This window comes from Lepus europaeus, chromosome 8, assembly GCF_033115175.1.
Source record: "Lepus europaeus isolate LE1 chromosome 8, mLepTim1.pri, whole genome shotgun sequence".
Classification (NCBI taxonomy): Eukaryota; Metazoa; Chordata; class Mammalia; order Lagomorpha; family Leporidae; genus Lepus; species Lepus europaeus.
This window is the reverse complement of record NC_084834.1, coordinates 97,916,366-97,936,166: the sequence shown is the minus strand read 5'-3', so window position 1 is coordinate 97,936,166 and position 19,801 is coordinate 97,916,366. Positions and strand designations below refer to the sequence as shown.

At 34.2% G+C, this 19,801-nt stretch overlaps 1 protein-coding gene across 1 annotated transcript in view; it reads right to left on the bottom strand.

Moving 5' to 3' along the window:
* Positions 1–536: 536 nt before the first annotated feature.
* The window catches only part of ANTXR2 (ANTXR cell adhesion molecule 2), a 157,540-nt gene continuing 138,275 nt past the window's right edge, over positions 537–19,801 (bottom strand). Inside the window, exon 17 of the mRNA XM_062198612.1 lies at positions 537–3,724. Within this exon, the coding sequence (XP_062054596.1) occupies positions 3,686–3,724 (39 nt within the window). The 3' untranslated portion in view covers positions 537–3,685. The remainder of the gene's footprint in view (positions 3,725–19,801) is intronic.

The window sequence follows — 19,801 nt, the reverse complement described above, 5'->3', positions numbered from 1 at the left end:
ATGCTCTAGCCTCACCTGTTCCTCATATTAACTATGGAACAGATGCCAGAGTTCATCTACATTTCAAGTTATGTATCTCCTTTCATACTAAAAAATAAAATATGTACAATGTGTATATTTCTCTCTTATGCATACCCATCCACCAGAATTTTCCAGTAGTAAGAAAACACTAAAAAACTTCAGAAAGTAATGTGATGCTGTACAAAATCTAGTGAAAGTTAGCCAAAATACAACATATGCATGGAGGAAGAAGTTGTAATGTTTGTATTTATGACCTAATTATATTTTTCTTCCTTAAATCTCAAAAGGAATGTATGTAATGTGATTAATCAAAAGTATCTTTAACATCTAGTCAGTCATAATTTTATTTATATCTTAAAATGAATAAAAAATCCATCGCTGAGCATAATAATCACTAATATTTAAATAATAAAGTTAAATGCACAGATACATTCAGATCTTATATCCGGTAAGGATTTATTATAAAACAAATATAGAGAATAATTTACTATTCAAATAGTTGGAATAAAGTTCAAGGGAAATATAAGCAAATCACTTCTTTCTCTAACAACCTGAAATATAGGGTTTCAGACCTCATATATTTTTGTCAAAATAGTAATTATAGATGACAGATGCTGCTCCCTAGTGAATGGAAGGTCTCAAATTTTACTGTGCATATCATTGGGAAGGAAATACAAATTTTTAAAATAGAATTAGCTTGGGGAAAGGCATCATTGCTGCAACTCTTAGCACCAAATGTTTTTTCTTGGAGCACCAAATGCTTTAAGGAAAACATTCCAAGTATCAAAGTTTTCAGATAGATAAATATTTATGGATCAAATCCATAAAGAACAGACATTGTTATGAAATATATATAGATGCCTTCAAAACTTTCTTTCTAGGCAGAGTAGGCACATAAGTTAGGAGTCATTTCCCACTTAATTGTTTTTGCAACCTTATGCAACACAAATGGATTATGGATAAGACTTCTTCCTTTACACACAGAAAAATCTTGACTGACATGTCCAGGAAGTTAAACAGGAGCTATTTCTTTAAATGAAATTTATAGAAGAAGCTTTATTCTAACCTGTGTTACTGACGTCAAGATGTAGAGCTATTTTAAATGTAGTCGTTTGGTAAGAAAACTACTCCTTAAAATGTGTTCTTCTCATTCTCTACTTAGAATAGTCAGAAGAAAGCTTATCACACAACTGGTTCGTATCTTTAAGGGCAATGAAATTCTATCTGTCTCTGAACTTTATGAATGGTATTTTCCAAGCCTACATATAGACCAATGACTCTCCTTCTCCAGTCAGAGATCTTCATAGCATTTGTGTCACGATCCCCTAAAAACTAATCACTTAAAGCAGAGAAGTTCAGCAACATGGAAATACGCTATAGGATACTACAGAAAGTTTAAGCAGCTAATAATAAATGTAACTTAAACTTTTATACTTAATTCTCTTAATGCTTTTAAAATACCATCCATTGGTGTACACCGATCAGAAATGAAGTATCCACTAGAGAAAGTAGCAACAAAGTCTTGTTCCAAATGCAAATGCAGAACAAAGAGCTATGAGAACTCACTGCAAAAAGGGTTGTGTGTACTGTATTAGGCTTCAACATTACACTTGCATGCACAAATACTACCAATAGAGGGGCATATTGGAAATAAACACATTTTTTCCCAGAAACTAATCAGGACAATGCTAAATTCAATCAAAGAAGACATGAGCTTCATGAGTGCTTAAAGGAAATGGTAACACAGACACAGATTAAAAATTTTATTTATGAATATGTGGACACATGACTTTGGATCCAGCCAGCCAGTGACATAAATAAATTTGAGCAAAAGATTCAAGCTAGAGGATACAAATATATATATATACACATATATATATACATATATATACATATATGTGTGTATATATATATATATATATACATACATACATATATTTGTGTGTGTGCATAGGCTTCTTGGAGCAGTGCCACAAACCTGGACACCAAACCAACAGAATCACTCCCATCCATTGAAATTTCCATTAAGTGCACAATGGGGGTAATTACACCAGGATGCTCCAAATCGCTCTTTCCATCTTGTGCACTCACATGCCCGCCAAACATGAAATGTTCGCCTTCTCCCTTCCAACATGATGGTTGTTGAACTTATTTTTAGTGTCATTTGATAAGCCTTTGTGCTCGCAGAGAGACATCCCACTGACCCGGCCACTGGTCATTGTCTATACCAGTTCACATCAAAGCAGGCGCACTTTGTCAGGTTTCGAGTCGAATATCCATTTCGCATCTGAAGTACAGTATCGAAAGTGACTAGATCATTTGAGCTTTTTTCTTCAGCTGCTGCCTTCTTCCGCCCCCACAGTGTTTTTGCTCACGCTAACATAACTTGGCATCGCCGACGTGACACGATGGTGGTTTTTCTAATACATTAGAATACATACATCGCCAATGGTATGTGATGGCGACCCTGCTGAAACTGTAATTTACGGATTGAAGAAAGGGGGCCTTTTCTCTCTACTGAATCGTAACCAAGGTAGAGTGCTCCTCAACATCCAAGTAATGCGCATACAGTAATAGGTCATTCAATGTCAAAAGGCATAAAAAAGATGAGCAAAATCTTCACAGGCTGCTGCTTGCTGTTGCCTTTAATTATATTAATTAAACTTTGAAATTTTCATGCAAAGAGAGTTGCTGGCTTGTGACGCTGAAGAGCCCTTGGAGACCTGAAGGAAGAAAAAACCCTGAGCGGAAGCTTTGTGGGTACTGCTTCCTTTAAATTAAAAGCCAAACAAACTCCTGGGTATGTTTACAGATACTAATGCTTTATGCACTACTAAATCCAAAACACAGGAAAAGGGGGAATCTACCAGTCACAGGCATCAGGGCTCAAACCGTGAGTCCCTTAGTCTCCGTTTCAGATCTCTGGTTAGAGGACTGTCTTCCTGTGGAATAACGCTCTATTAATTTTCTTGTCCCCAGTGCATAATGAAAGAAAGGTGTCTTCAGAAACAAAAGGGCAAAATCTTGCTTGCTACCAATACCTTGAGGCATTGTGTCTACATTTTGTCATGCGTGTGCACTTTTCAGTGTTAGAATGACAAGATTTTCCAGTCAGAAACTTCCCGTAAGGCACACTGTGATAGGGGACTCGGAAGGAGTTCGTGATCTGACATAGCTATAAGGCAGTGGACTCCATAATTTGCTTAGCCTGGTTGGAAATTTCATCCTCTGCCTCTGGCTAAAGCTCTTGCATTATACAGACACAAGTGCCGTGTAAAAAACTCCTGTCTCCATTAACGACCCATCATGGCTACTTGCTCGGTGCTCCTGGCTTTGATGTCCTCTTCGTGTTGCCATTGCTGTTGTTGCTTTGGCTTCTTCTACACATACAAACTTCCTTGAATAAATGTCCCTCTTTACTTTCAAGGTCACGAATCACAAGATACAACTGGGTTTCATCACCTCCTGTGTAGACGGCAGAACAAGTGTTTGAAAATGTTCAGTGCAAGCAAAGCAGAAGGCAGAGAAAACATTTCTTGACTGGAAGGAATTAAGGTGCTCTTCCAAAAGCTTCTGAAATGCACTTGATTTGTTTCATTTGGTTGGAAATCAGCAGTGTGAAAGTGTGCCATCTTCGTACCCTCTAGGTCTTCCTGTTTCCCTTTTACTGAGATGGAACTCGAGAAAAGTTTATGCACCGGCCCTGAGGAAAGAAAGAGAGCCATACTGAAATATTACAGCAATCATGAATGAAAAAGCCTCAGAATACCCAGTGCTCCTATGATTTGATTACTCATTGCCCTTTTCCTGGACAATGTTCAGATAAGACATGAAATTATACTCCTTTTTCCCCCCTTTGGGTTAAAGCATGGTGGTCCATTCAGATCTTTTCCACAATAAACTGACCTATGTGACAGTATGATAGAAAACAGTATAGAAATAGAACTTTGTTACTACCATTGAAACCATAGCACTAGTATCACAGTGATAAAAATACCAAAGCCATAACCTTCCATACTTATTTCTGTACTGCATTAGAAAGAAGATATGTGCTTATACAAGCTGGCTGCCTTGAAAACATGTCTACAAGTACATTCAACAGATAACAAGACTAAAGATAAGGAATCAGGAGACAAGGAAGAGATGCCATCTCTTTGTGATTCTATTTCATGAAAGGATTTTGACAGAGACTTGAACATGCCCACTCTTTTTGATCATTCTGTGCAACTGTAACCACCAAGATGTTTTCTAAGTAGTGTCTACTTTTTGGCATTGCACATTTCCAAAGAGATTTACCATTCCAGTATCTTAATATTTCAATGCAACTTGTGTGGACACATTGGTCTAAACATAGTTTAAATAATGCAAAACCTACTGGAGAACAAAGTTTCCAATTAGTGGTATGATACTCTTTGGTATATTTTCCTTGGTTTGCTACTATTGATCTTTTTCTACATAAATCATATGTGGATTCCTCAACTGGCCAAAAATTAGCATTTCTCCTTCTACTTTAGGGTCAGGTTGATCATCCTAATTGAGGTTTTTCTATTTCTTACATCTTCTCTCAAAGTATTTCAGACTTTAAAAGCTTATCTTTTTCCCCCTCTAACTGTGAAGAGCAAGTTTATTTTCAATATCCCAACATGGTAAAATTCAAAAGGAACAATAAATATTGCTGAAGAAGAAAGCTTGAAACATAAAAGCAGAATTGCTTGTCTATTTTCCTTTCAAAAATGATTGCTCAATACATTTGGGAATTTCAGAAATTAATGAAGAAACAAAAACATAAAAGTGAAATAGATGTAAGACTTTTCATTAGCTTTTGCATAAAAGCAAACATTCATCAAATTATCTGTCTTCTAAGTAAGTTTAGAGGGAACATTACTACTATAATTGCCAATTTCATTACTGACTTTGTGTCTAATGTCTACAAAAAATATCAGTGCAAAGGGAAGTGGAAGAGAAGCAGAGAAGTCACACCAGAATGAGGTTGAGTGTGCCTGGTAGCACACATGATCACTGGTCATGGACTCTGATCTTTGAAGTAAGATTTTTAGAATGACAAATATCCTGTGTTTTCTCTTATGTGTGGAAGTTAATACAGAGAGAGTATAAAAATTGTGTGATGTCATGTCATTTGGTATATGGTTATAAATATTCATTTACTGAATCATGCCACGTACATGACAATATACCTTGTTACAATCATTAACATACACTATCTTATAATCATTATCATGAATTCTTCTCTGTGATATTAATGTATTTTTAAAAAACTAGTAAATATGTGTATGTATATATTATCTATATATGAAGTGAATATGGCAAAAAAAGTTACATTTTAAAGCTAAAAAAGAAAACAATTTAAAAATTAAAAAAATATTTTAGAATGAAGATTAAGTGAAATTAAGTGAAGATTGTTCTAGACTAGCTAAGGGAAAAGTACATCCTTCAAAGATAGGAAAACATTCAAACTGTTATTTCCACAACAAATCCCTTTTTGTGCACACTTTTCTTAAGGGAGGCATGTGGGGAAAGTGACATCACATAGAAGTATTTCAGCAAAATAATAAATCAATCCTAAAGAATAATAATGTATCTATATATGAATTATATGATAATAATGTAACAGTATATGAAGAAAGTTCAAGAAGTTCATAGAAAAATTGAATAAAAAGTTCATTTTCATGTAAAAATTTAAAATCCATGCAGTTTTTTTCTTAACATGCATATTCATGAACTGTCTGCAGATCAACTATATGCATGAATCTCAAAAACTTTTGCACTAAACATATCTTCTAATTCTATTTTCCATGAACTTTTAGAAGTATCCTTTTCTGCAATAAAATATAGTTCTGAACAATGTACATTAAACAATGAAGAACATTAATAGCTATTACCTTATGGCAATTTTCCAGAATCAAACAAATATATGAGGAATACAGCATCTTTTGTGTATTTATAGGACAAAAATAAAAGCTTTTTTTCTTCTAATTATGGGAAGAATTGATCATGAATCTGAGTTCTATCACTAATGAACTGGGTATAGAAATAAGGGCCCTTCTTTGACTAATTCTATTCTACATACTGGATTAGTCTTGGCCACTATAATTAGTTTACTTTAAACAACTGGATAGTGTAACAAGTGGGATTTATAGCTTATTCAAATTCTAAAATCACTTCAATGGCTAAATTATTCCTGTCCTAAATTATTTCTTATTTCCTTTGTTGTATTTTTATTAAAAACACAGAAAATGTGAATGAAGAAAATCCTATGGGTTTTGACTTTGAGGCCATGTTATAACTCTCCCAATGCTGCAATTAAGTATCAATTATCAACTGCAACTGTCTACTGATTTAAGTACCAGAAAGGAAAAGAAAGACTTCTAAAAAACAAATGCTCTCATATGTTTTAACACATACCCATATCTATTAACAGAAACCATCAAATGTTTTTTATCTTCTTGTGATCATGGAATTTTACCAATACCTGTTAAAGTCTAGATGTGATTTTTTTTTTCCAGAAAAAATTTAAAACTTGACAACTTGCAGGAGAACTGCTTAGGAGTTATTGTCAAGCATTCCCCAGTTCTTCCAATCATCGACCCCTTCTCCTACAGAGACCACTGTATCTCCTCTAAAGCTACACCACATTAAATCTGGGAGGCAAATGTGATAGCTCAAATAATAAGGCTCCTGTCACCCAAGAAGGAAATCTGGATTGCGTTCCTGGCTCCTGGCTTTGGCCCTGGCACAGTCTCAGACATTGTGGTCATCTAGAGAGTGAACCAGATGGGAGCATGTGCTTGCTCGCTCTCTCTCTCTCTCTCTCTCCCTCCCTCCCCGCCACCTCATATAAACAAAAAGTTGTTTAAAATCTCCACTAGTTGTGGATTCAGATCAAAAATGCAAATAATGAATAATGATTAATTTGAAGAAGGACAGAAATGCAGTAGAGGGAACAGAGAGGAAAATACAAAGAAAGTGGATGAGAGTAGCCCTAAAGAGGAAAGATCATCAAGAAAAAAAGCAACTTTGGGCAAGTAAGGAATTTTTATTCAGTATTCCATTAGGCATCTTACTTCCAGGGAATTGTTTCATTTGGCAGCTATAATCCCCTCCCCCAGAAAATTATAAATTCAAGGCAACACATCCTGGATGGAAGAGACTATGATGAGGTAGTTGTGGCCCTTGTCATATGCCCAATACTGTCCTTCAAAACATATTAGTGATAATGTCAACTATGCTTACAAGCAGGGATGTTTGGATTACCACTGACATCACAGCAAGAAGACTATTCTAGAACATTACAGAACAATTGTTTTGCAAGAAATGGGACATGATAAATTTGCAGTTCTGTCATAGCACATGCTTAAAATGCCTTCCACAAAAGATATCTTATCAAGGTATCAAGCAAAGCAATATAAGATAGCTTGAAACACAACTTATCAGAGAACAGTATGGCATATAAAGTATTATTGGTTAATATTATTTTTTTCTGAGAATCTCTCACTTTTATGACAAATAATACAAGTGCTAAAAAATTTTTAAAAGTTACCTGAATGGTTTAATCAGAAACTATTCAACATAGGCCACATTTATAGACACACATAAAGGCAAAATAATGCGGGGACTCAAGGAAGCTCACAGAGATGCCCATTATCTTTTGATTGCATTTCATCCGTGGATATTTTGAAGCTCCCTGAATTTACATAATTTTAACCTTTATTCTCTATATAGAAGTTAATACTAATTCAAGTGACAGGATTATAACCACTGTAAAAATGGTAGTAATATACTAAAATAGAGAAACACAAGATTTCTGCTAGTAAGAGTTAAGATGAGTGTATATTATGCTCACATTATAGTTCACAAAATAATTCAAGAAATCTGAACTCAGGTGGCTTAAATGTTGAAGGAATAATATAACATGTAGTATTATTAATTATAATTATTAATATGAAGAAACAATTGTAATTTTATCTATTTCCAAATATTTATTTTCATACTATTTCTCAATTTTCTTGATATAAAATTGGGCTCTATTCGGGCATCCAGATATGGAAAAGGCCAAGAATATTCTTAGGTTGTTTTCAGTAGCATTCATGCAATCAGGCAATCAATGCAACCAATTCAGTATCATGACTTAGAATCGCTAAGTCATAAACCTGATCACACAATTTAGCAAATATAACATGGAATTAAATTAGTGTTTCAAGCCTATAATAATTTTAAAATTTTGGATCAATATATTTCATCATTTGCCTTGGGAATATAGTATTAGTTCGATGTAATGAAATCATTCTGAAAATTAATTCATTTAGCAAAATTATTAGAAGTAGAATTTCTTAAATATATAAAGAAATTAAGACTAGGCAGACTGGACAGATTTTTAACAACTGATTTTAGATTACAGACGAATACATTTAAAACACATTAATTCAGAAATTGTGATGATTCAGATATTGATTGACTAGGTTATAGCTGATCTTTCTCAATATCTTAAAAATCTGGGAAGTTATAAACCCAAATATTATTGGTATGTTTCTCAACCTAAAATAAAATGTTTTATAGCACGTATGAAATGCATTTATGTGCAAATGACTGACATCCTTGTACTATGACCTAGGAATGGCAACATTTTCTTTGCCTGATAAAAATTGTGGCTTAGAAGTAACAAATTCATTTGCTTTTAAAGGATATTGTTTTATGATACCTTATACTGAATAGATTACTAATTAGTGAGTTTCTATGTCAAGGAAAGAACTCTCACACGATGCCAGTGAAGCATAAACTGACGAAGTCTATAGGGTAAGCAGAGTACAAGTATACAAAAATGCTCTTAAAAAGCTTATATCCTTTGGTTCAGTAATTTCATTTTGGGTATCTAACCCAATAAAATAGCTAGAAAGAGATTCTAAAATATTATCATGTATTTTTATAATACTGGAAAATATAACCTGTCAACTTATATTTATTTCTCACCAATAATCAGAGAATAGTTAAATTATGATTCATCCATCTAATTCAATATTATGTACACATCAAAATAGAAAACTTTGTGAAGATGTAAGGAAATTTTAAGTGTAAGGAAAATGCCAAACTGTATACATACATGATTACAATTATGGAACATACATTCAAAAACTAAAACACTCATAGACAACACACCAACATGCCATGGGGGTGGGATTGCAAATGATTTCCTGCATTCTAGTTTAATACCTTCTCCATATATTCATATATTTGCTAATTTTAAAAGAGATTAGTTTTCAGAGAATAAAGACAATGAACAAAATTGAAATCCCTTCTAAACACTGATGTTTACGTTTTTAAAAGTCAACCCAGGAACTTGTCAGTTACTCATTCTCAGGAATCGCCACCAACTGCTAACTACACCAAAGCTTTTCAGTATTTAGTGTTCCCGTGGATCAACTCATTTACTTGTCTTTGGGTTTTATTTAATGAACAATTCCATTGTGAACCCACCTGAGTGTGGTTGAACTCAAAAGTGCATATGGCAAAAGACATATTAATAAATCATAATCTATACTTAATATATTCTTATAAATACAATCTATAGTCAACATTAAAATTTATACTCTATAGTCAAAAATTTCATTTTTATGGTACAAAATTCTTGGAGTTTCAGTGAAATGTGTGTTCAATATGTATCTGCATGTAGGTAAATGGCAGTATACATGTATAGCCTACCCCTATGCCCTATGCCCACTGGAGTTCATTATATTTAAATACAAATAAATATAAGGGAGGCTCTTCAATTTTCATCCCACATCAAATCTTCTCATCTTACATTCAGTATCTTGGGCATACATTTCTCTGTCCAATTAACAATTCAGAATATTCATATCTCAAGTACTTATCAATGACAACTTTGAATCCTATTTTTCCAGATCAATTGGCAAAACAATCTTTGAGAACGAGGTTCTGAGTAAAATGTTAACTTTCTATATATCAAGACCAGTGACTTTTATATACTGTGTCTGTGAGTTGTACAAGTGCATGTGAGGCCACTGTAGCCAGGGTGATGCACAAGAAGAGAGAAAGTAGGCTTTCAAACCTGATTCAACCCAAAAAGCTTCAAATTCATCAAACATTTAAAATTGAAATTTAGTACTGTACAATATTTTGTTTTATCTAAAGCTGTAGTGTGATAACTATTATTCCAGATATTTTCATGCCTACCCTAAGCCAGATCACCATTAAACCATCCATATATCTAGACTTGGTTTTATCTCCTTGGAAATACCTTCACAGATCTATGACAATACATTTTTCCTTTTAACTTTTGGTCATATGAAGGTCTCATGTGACTTTCTGTTACATAAAGAGCAATCTGCATTTTGGAAAACTGCAATTGATGACACTGGTATTCAGGGATCAATTTTCCTTGGAGGTTAAAGCTGGGAAAAAGCATGCTCTGCTAAGCACACGTGCTTCCCTTTGTTCCTATAAAATGCCAATGACAGAACTCAACCTGTTTCTCTTTACACCTTGGCTCTCAGGAAACTCAGATTTACAGAAAATTCTAAAAGCTCTTGCTACTTCTGGTATGCATGTTCTCTTATAGCTATACCTTGACTTTGGTCCATGGTTATTTCTATGTTTTTATTCTTCTGAGCTTTTCTTCTTTTTTCTCTCTCTCAATACTTCTTTAGAAGCGAGTAACTGATAAGCAAATTTAAACTTGTGCAGATTGCTTTCTTAGCTCTCAACTTTCCCAGTCATAAAGAATATCCAAATTCATCTCAAACTCCAAAAACACTCCAACAAATGTATTACCTTAATCTCTACCTTATACAAAAAGGCCATATCATATCTATTCTCCATTTTCTTGTGGTAGAACTTAATGAAGACCGCTAATGTCGGGACCTGCACTGTGGTGTTGCAGGTTAAGCATCTGCATGCTGGCGTCCCATATGGGCACCAGTTCAAGAGCCAGCTGCTCCTCTTCCAATCCGGCTCTCCACTATAGCCTGGCAGAGCAGTAAAAGACGGCTCAAATGCTTGTGCCCCTGCACCCACACAGGATACCTGGAAGAACCTCCTGGCTCCTGGCTTCAGACTGGCCCACCTCCAGCCATTGTGGTCATTCAGTGAGTGAACCTGCAGATGGATGACCTTTCTGTCTCTCCCTCTCTCTGTCTGTAACTCTATCTTTCAAGTAAATAAATAAAAATCTTTTTTAAAAAATTAAAATAAGGCAGTTGATGCCAAACAATGATTCATTTGAACTGAAACTGAACTAAGATAGCACAGATAATTAACACAAACTTTTAGTTTAAACATTAAAACTGGTTAAAACTGTACTATTGTTCATGGAACCCAAAAAAAGTTCTTCCACAAAAAGAAATTGCCTGCATCAAAACACAAAAAACATAACCTTGTTTTCTTTCCCTGTTATGAGAAAGTAAGCATAATATAATTCTTTACAGACTGCAAATGTATTAATATCCTCAACCTATCTCTTAGAGAATAACTCTGTGGGAATTTTGTTCTACTACAAACATTCTCTCTAAAAAAGGAATAGAATGCACTGAGGATGCATCACAAATAAAACCGTGGTCATAACCAAGGGTAAACTCATAATCAGAATCTGGGAGCTTTAATTTCACTTACCCTTTTTCCAGATAATAACAAGTTTCTATTAGAGTAAGAAAATTATGGATATTATCCCAGAAATCATTGTTGGCAACCTCTTCTCTTAGGTTTCACAGTGAGTATGGAGGAGAAAGAGACACCTCCAAGAAAAATGCCTGATAGTGCATTATTAGTCTGCAGTTAACTAAACTGAGGGATAAAAACAAGACAACGGTAGAAACTGACATATTTGCCATTGGTTAAGTATACAGAACTCAACTCCATCACGGTATTTAAATATTGATTTCACCCCCTCTTTTTTATTGAGGCCAGTCGGATCAGCATTAACCAGAGCAAGTGCCATGTTCCCCATATCTTGGGCATTAAAATTCCACTGGCATTAACACTTGTGAGCTCCTTTACTAGCTATCTGCACAGGATATATTTCACTGCTATAACTGTTACAGTATTATACACACCTCATAAATATCCATTGACAAGCTGAAGCAAACAACTGCACTTTCGTTTAGACTTTTCAAACACAGATAGTTGATTTATTTATATCTCCACTTCTAAGAAGAAGTTACTAAAGCTGCATACTCTGAGCAACAGTGAATAGTGCTCCAAATTTAAAACTGTATACAAAGCACAGATATACAAAGCACAGATACACATAGACACAGACACAAAGACAAATCAAACAAGCCTAAGAAATCACTCAAATAAGGAGAAACTTGAGAACACAATAGGTTTCTTGGATGGAGATTTTCTGTAGCAACTACAGACTGAAGAAAAGGCACACACTATTCTCATTCTCTCTCTCTCCCTCTGTCTCTACATAAAACTGCAAGGTTTTGAGCTGAAATATAAATTCCATAAACTCTTTTCTAATGGGAACTCAATCTATAAATATCCCACTTTACAATACAGACCATGTCCCATGTGGATATTCTGTCAATATCATGAGGGAAAGTGCTGAGTTGCTTGAAAATTTTACTTGCAAGTATTTTTTTAAAGTCTCTTCATTCTTCATTTTGTACCTGCAACATTTTAATGACTCCACACATACTGTTAGTATTTATTTTTAAAATATGCGTGCTTCTTATTATGTCTTATCTCAGGCATATAGTTGCAAATTAATGAAGTATCGAACATATCTTAATAATACTATTTGAAAATGATCCTTTTAAGTTATTAGTTGTGAGATACAGAGATATATGTAGATATAGATACAATTTTGACAATCCTCTGGAAATCATTGTTAGCAATAGCTTCTGTTTGGCTTCATAAGTCAGACTGGAAAGTAATCCCCCAAAAGATACACATATAGATACAGATATAGATATAATCAGAATGGAATTCTGCGTATCTTTTTAGCTGGTCAATATTATTTCATTGAACTCTTCACATGTAGTGCAGAAATGATTTTACTTTCCAAATTCAATTATAGTACATATTATGTCCTAGATCTTAAACCAGTTGTTAAAAAAACTTATAAATACAACTTCAAAATTAGAAAAAAGCATGAAATAATTTATGCACATGTTAGCAATACAAGTATTAACCAAAAATTGAAAACTCGAATTTCTATCTGTAAGAGACATGCCAAATAAAATAAGAATCAAATAGATAATGGGATACTATAAATAATATACAGCTGTTAGAAAGCAAGAGGAAGATCTCTATAGACTATTAAGTATATTGTAGTGTACAGAATTTATTAAAGGGGAAAAATGGGGTGTATATAGCGTACACCATATACTATCTACATATTATTAAAAGAAAAATACACTAGCATTAATATATGCTTATGTTTAAAAGAAAGAGAATAATAATTGCTTTGAAAACAAATGTAGTTATTGACAGGTAGAGAAGGTGAACAGGTAATACTGAATAAGAACGTAAATGAGGCAACTTCCAATATATCTTTTTGAATACTACCAAATGCAAACATAAATATTCTGCATTTGAAAAAAAAATGTCTAATTAAAAGAAATTCTTACAACCATAATAGCTTTCACTATAGGCAAGGTAGAAGCCTTGCAAAAGCAAAGAATATGGCAGGAAAGCAAATGTGGAGAGATATCTTGCCACAGTAGATGAGGCTTTCCTTGAAAGCAGTCAACTGAAGTCTGTAAAAGGCAGGAGAATATTCTTTCCACAAACACCCATGGGCCTTGTCCAAGGAAAAAAAGCATCATACTGATGGCTCTGGACATGGCAAGAGCAATGAGAAAAATAACCCTGTGGGACTGAGGGCCTGCTGAGAGGTTAAAGCAGAACGAAGGAAAACACATCCAAAATTCATGGATAGAGTGCATGGCATTGGCCAAAGGATGTGGACAGGGAATCAATATGGAGACAGGACTTCCAAGACACAGAAAGTTTGGAATAGTAGTGAAATATGACAGTGAGAGCAAGAGAACTCCTCCACAACTCACGTTCACATCTGTCCAGCAGAGAGAGAACTGTGTTGAAGGGAAATTCTTTATCTTGCCCTCAAAATTGTTGAAGCTAGTAGTTAACTAAAACTAAGACCACAAAGCAACTCAGATCCAGCCCAACAATAAATACTAGCAAAATAACAGAGGAAGTGTTATATACTTTTCTAGGTGTAGAATTATCTAAATTGGTCTCTATTTTTAATTAAAAATATCCAGCATAAATTCAGACATTGCAGTATACACAAAGAAAAATATGACCTATAATCACAGAACAAACACCAAAAAATACCCTTCAACAACCAATACAGAAGGCCAAGATATTGCAGTTTACAAGTGCTTTAAAGTAGCTATGAAAAAAATCAGAAGATTTAGTGATAAAGCTGGTTGACATGCATAAAGATATGAGGAATTTTGGCAGAACTATGGAAACTGAAAATACTCTAAGTGTGAATGAAATAGAAAGACTAGAGAGGAAAAATGCAGTATTCAATACATAAAGAATGTATTGGATTTGTGTAAAATTAGACAGGACATAGCTTCTAGAAGAGACTTACTGAACTTGAAGGTAAGAGAAAAGAAAACAGATCAAACTGAATTACAAAGGGGAAAAAAACTAAAGCAAATCTGAGATGTTGGACAATATTTAGTGTTTTTTAATATGAGTAATTAATATCTCATAGGAGTTGAAAGAAAACACAATGGAAGAAATACTTGAAAAATAATTTCTAAGAACTTCATGAAATTTATGGAAGACAAGACATCCAGATTGAAGAAACTCAGTGAACCTGATGCAGTATAAACACACAGAAAACACGAAAACATAGGGTGAAACTGCCATAGCCTAAGTACGTCAGAAGAACATACCTTGCCTGCTTGCCCACCAACAAAAAACAAATGAGAATAGACAGAATAGTGAGAGGCATGACAGCTGACTTTATATCAAAAACAATGGAGGCCATAAGACAATAGAACTCTCTCAATTGCTAAGTGGGAAAAAAAGTCAGCCAAGATTTCCATATTCAGAGAAAAATACCCTAAAGAAATCTAGGCAAAATAAAGATATTTACAGATAAATACCTGCGGAGATAATTTATCCACAGTAGACTTTCATAATAACATGTGCTGAAAGTTCTGTAAACTAAAGGACAAGAGAATAAATGGCTGTCCAGATCCACAGAAAGAAATAAACAGAGACAGGACAGTAAACATGAGTAAATAGACAAAAATATAAACATATAAAAGAAATAAAAATTTCATGACACTATCATTTAAAGCCAAAAAAGTAACGTTATTACTGAATTCATAGCATATGAAGAAAAAATATATGACAAGAAAACCACACAATGCAGGAAAGAGCAAAATGGAAATCATGCTACTGTGCTATTTACATATTGTTACTGACCTATGGTTATTTGATGGTAGAAAAACTAAACATACTATTATCTTTAGTACAATCACTGAAAAAGAACACAAAGATTATATCTTTAAAAGGTAATAGATGCAATATATAACCGAAAAGATACCACATTAATCCAAGAGAGAGCAAGGGAGAACAAAGAATAAATAAAGCAAACTGAAATCAGATACAGAAGAGTTAAGTACTGAAAATATACTGAAACAAATAATACTAAACCATATTCAGAACAAAACTATTTCAAGTGATTCAGTATCTTGACTGTGTACCTACAACAGAAAATGTTCGAAAGATAAGTAGACCAGCAAAGAAATGTTTTATTTTATCCACCAGTTTTAAGTTTACTCATATTATTTTAGCATTAGTTTATATGTATAATAGGACAGAACCATGTAAGTAATTACATTAATTTGTTAAGATCAACAATTTTCACATTAAAGTGAAGAGATACCATAAATTTAAAAACATTCAGAAAAACCTTGTAATGTTAATTTGGAACTGAAACTGTGCCATGAATGAACTCAGGATTATTTTTCAAAATCATTATATTTTTAGCTCTGTCTGCTGAAAGGCTTGGGAGCAAACCTAACACAGTAACAATTAGTACCTCTGGTATCCAAAATGTATTCTCTAAATAACATAACATCTAGGGTTCCTTGGAGCGAGGTGGTTAATTAGTTTTGGGGGCAGGAATGTAAAACACATGCCACAATGAAAGAACTTTATCAAGAACAACTGGAGTCATGTCAAAAATATTTAGCAATCATGTGTTGGATGGGTTGCAATGTTGTAGTACTGTAGAGGTGCCATTGGATTAGACATTCAAAGGGAATCAATGATACTGTGACTATCTGGGGAAGAATAATTCCAGTAGAGAAACCAGCAAGTGTGAATGCCCTAGAGTAAAAACAACTTTGCCATGTCTGTGAAAAACAGTACAGAAAGGTGGCAGGAACAGAGTGAGTGATGGACAATGAGAGACCACAGACTCTAGGATGCAAAGAAGCTGAGAATCTATCATGCAAAGCCTTGTAGTGGTAACTGTCATACATTGTCTCTGTTAAAAATAAAGTACTGATCATAATGAAAGGATTAAGAGTCAAAGGGATCACATAAACAAGACTAGTGTCTGCTAATACTAACTGATAGAATTAAAAAGGAGAGAACGATCCAACATGGGAAGCGGGATACACAGCAGACTCACAGAATGGCAGATGTCCTAAACAGCACTCTGGCCTCAGAATCAGCCCTTAAAGCATTCGGATCTGGCTAAAAAGCTTATGAGAGTATTTCAGGCATGAAAAGCCAAGACACTGTGGCAAAACAAACAAAAAACAAAAAAACAAAACCTAAATGAAAGATCTCTATGAGTGAGATCCCAGCGGAAAGAACAGGCCATCAAAGAAGGAGGTACCTTTTTCTGAAGGGAGGGGAGAACTTCCACTTTGACTATGGCCTTGTCTAAATAAGATCAGAGTTGGAGAACTCAAAAGGCTTCCATAGCCTTGGCAACTCATGACAAGAGCCTAGGGTGATTACTGACATCATAAATAAGAGTGTCAATTGTTAAATCAACAATAGGAGTCACTGTGCACTTACTCCCCATGTAGGATCTCTGTCCTTAATGTGTTGTACTATGTGAATCAATGGTATAACTAGTAATCAAACAGTACTTTATACTTTGTGTTTCTGTGTGGGTGCAAACTGTTGAAATCTTTACTTAACATATACTAAATTGATCTTCCATATATAAAGATAATTGAAAATGAATCTTTATCTGAATGGGATGGGAGAGGGAGTGGGAGATGTGAGGGTTGCGGGTGGGAGGGAAGCTATGGGAGGGGAAAAGCCACTGTAATCCATAAGCTGTACTTTGGAAATTTATATATATTAAATAAAAATTAAAAACAAAAACAAAAACAAAAAATAAAGTTACTAATTACAGGGGCTGGCGCTGTGGTGCAGTGGACTAAGCCTCTGTCCGCGGTGCCAGCATCCCATTTAGGGGTTGGTTTATGGCCCAGCTGTTTATCTTCCAAAACAGCTCTCTTCTGTGGCCTGGGAAAGCAGTAGAAAATGTCCCAACTGCTTGCAGAAATGTTGTGGTCATTTTGTGGTCATTTGGGGAGTGAAACAGTAGATGGAAAACCTTTCTCTCTGCCTCTCCCTCTCTATCTATAACTCTCTCTAAAAGAAATAAAAAGAATTAAAAAAAAAAAAAACTTAAGAAATCTTTTTAAAAAGTCACTAATTACAAATAGTAAACATCTGGATCTCTTCTCTACAGCAGATTGCACTAAAATATTAAGTGACTTATATTTCAAATTTTTGAGATTTACTAGGACAAAAGACAAAACAAAGTAAACAAAAACACTCTGAGCTAAATACTTAGTTTTGGGTCCCTAACTTAATGTATGTTGTCCCAGTCCAAAAATAATAACACACAATGTTAAACTAAAGAACCCAAACTCTAACCATTATGGCCAGAAGTTGCTAATGGAAAACATAATCAATATTTGGAGTATGCACTTAGAAAAATATTAGAAGATCAAATAGAAGGCACATTACATCACCACCATTTAGTCATGTGGGAAATAGGATAAATTAATTTACTCAGTGTGAAGGAATTCTGGTATGAAGTTACTAATTTTAGCTATAGTATTTCTAGACTTAAAAATCCATGTCAGTTGTTAAGGTCACACAGTAAAAATATTACATACAATGCATGTATTTTTCTAGAAAATTAGGCATTGAGAAAATTCGTTTGGTTTATCAAACTGCTACTGGTATATTATGAGAGAAATTTTGAAGCTTACACATAATTAACATTGAAAAATATTTGTTGAGAGATTTTCCTAGTGTATGTCTATAGTCTTGGCAATGTAATAATTTAGCTTTAGATAATCTGGTATTTTGAGTTAAAATCTCAGTATGGGGGCCCTAAAATAATGTACTTTGTCATCCCAGTCAAAAATTAATAACTAAAATATATTGTCTAACTCAGCCTGTACTTGTACATGTTTGATTAAGTTAAAAATATTCAGTGCTCTTTAATCCATTTGTCAGATGGTAAAATTTGCAGCCAATTTGAGACAAAGAATGATTGTTTAGCAGGATTTTTCAAAGAACAGCAAATATTAAAAACTTCAAGTTTTAAAATTGATTCTCTGTGGATAATATCAACTAAAATTATTTTCAGAAATGTATGATTTTTAAATTTTCACACTGGAGAACATTGGATGAGTTTCTGAAAAATGATAAACAATTCTTAGAAAAATTTTGTAAAGCTTTAACTGTAAAATAAATTTTTTAATGTTGCTTTCCTTCAGCACAGCAAATAGTTACTGAATACATTCCACATATTTATTCTAGCTGGAAGACATATGTACATATTCAACATCTTTTTTTTAAAAAAGTTATTTGAAAAGCAGAGAGGGGAAAAGAGAGAGAGAGAGAGAGAGAGAGAGAGAAACAGCTAGTGATGGGCCAGCCAAATCTAAGAGCCTGGACTTCAGTCTGGGTTCCCACATGGGTGACAGGGCCCAGCTACTTGAGCCATTACCTGCTGCTTCCAAGGGTGCACATCATCAGGAAGCTGGACTGGAAGCAGAGCAGGACTTGAACTCAGGGACTCTCCTGATATGTGATATAACTTAACCACTGTACCCAATACCAACCCCTATATTCAATTTCCAGCATCAAACTTATGCTTTCAATATTTTATCTCATTTAGGAAAACCAATTTAAAACAACTGCTGAGGTCATTCTTAATATATAAAATACACATCCAAATCTCTACTATCAGGATTCAATTCTGAATATGTATTACAGACTAATACTTAGGTGTATGATATAAAATGATGTATGCTTTGATCACACATAAGTAATGTGAATTAAAAGTCTCTACATTATACCTCTGCCTTCCAAGCTGCAAGAGCATCATCCAAATGACTACATTTATTGCTAAATTTACCATGAAGAACAAAAGTTCAAGCAACACCTTAAATCATATACAGATACTAAAATTAGGCCAGTAACAGAAGGAAGCCATCCCTGGTCTTATGTGCAAATGCAATTCTGAACAAGCCGCCCAAACACAGCCACCAGGATCTACACTGCACAGACAGAAGCCACTGTCATTTTACTAATCAGTAAGTATACAAGTGGTGTTTAATGGGGATTCCTTGCTCACAATTAGAAAAAAAATGAAATGTGCATTAATTTTATTTTTTAATCTCTGAAGGCATTCCTAGTTTGTTTGTTTGTTTGTTTGTTTTGGCCAGGCAGAGTTAAACAGTGAGAGAGAGAGACAGCAAGAGAG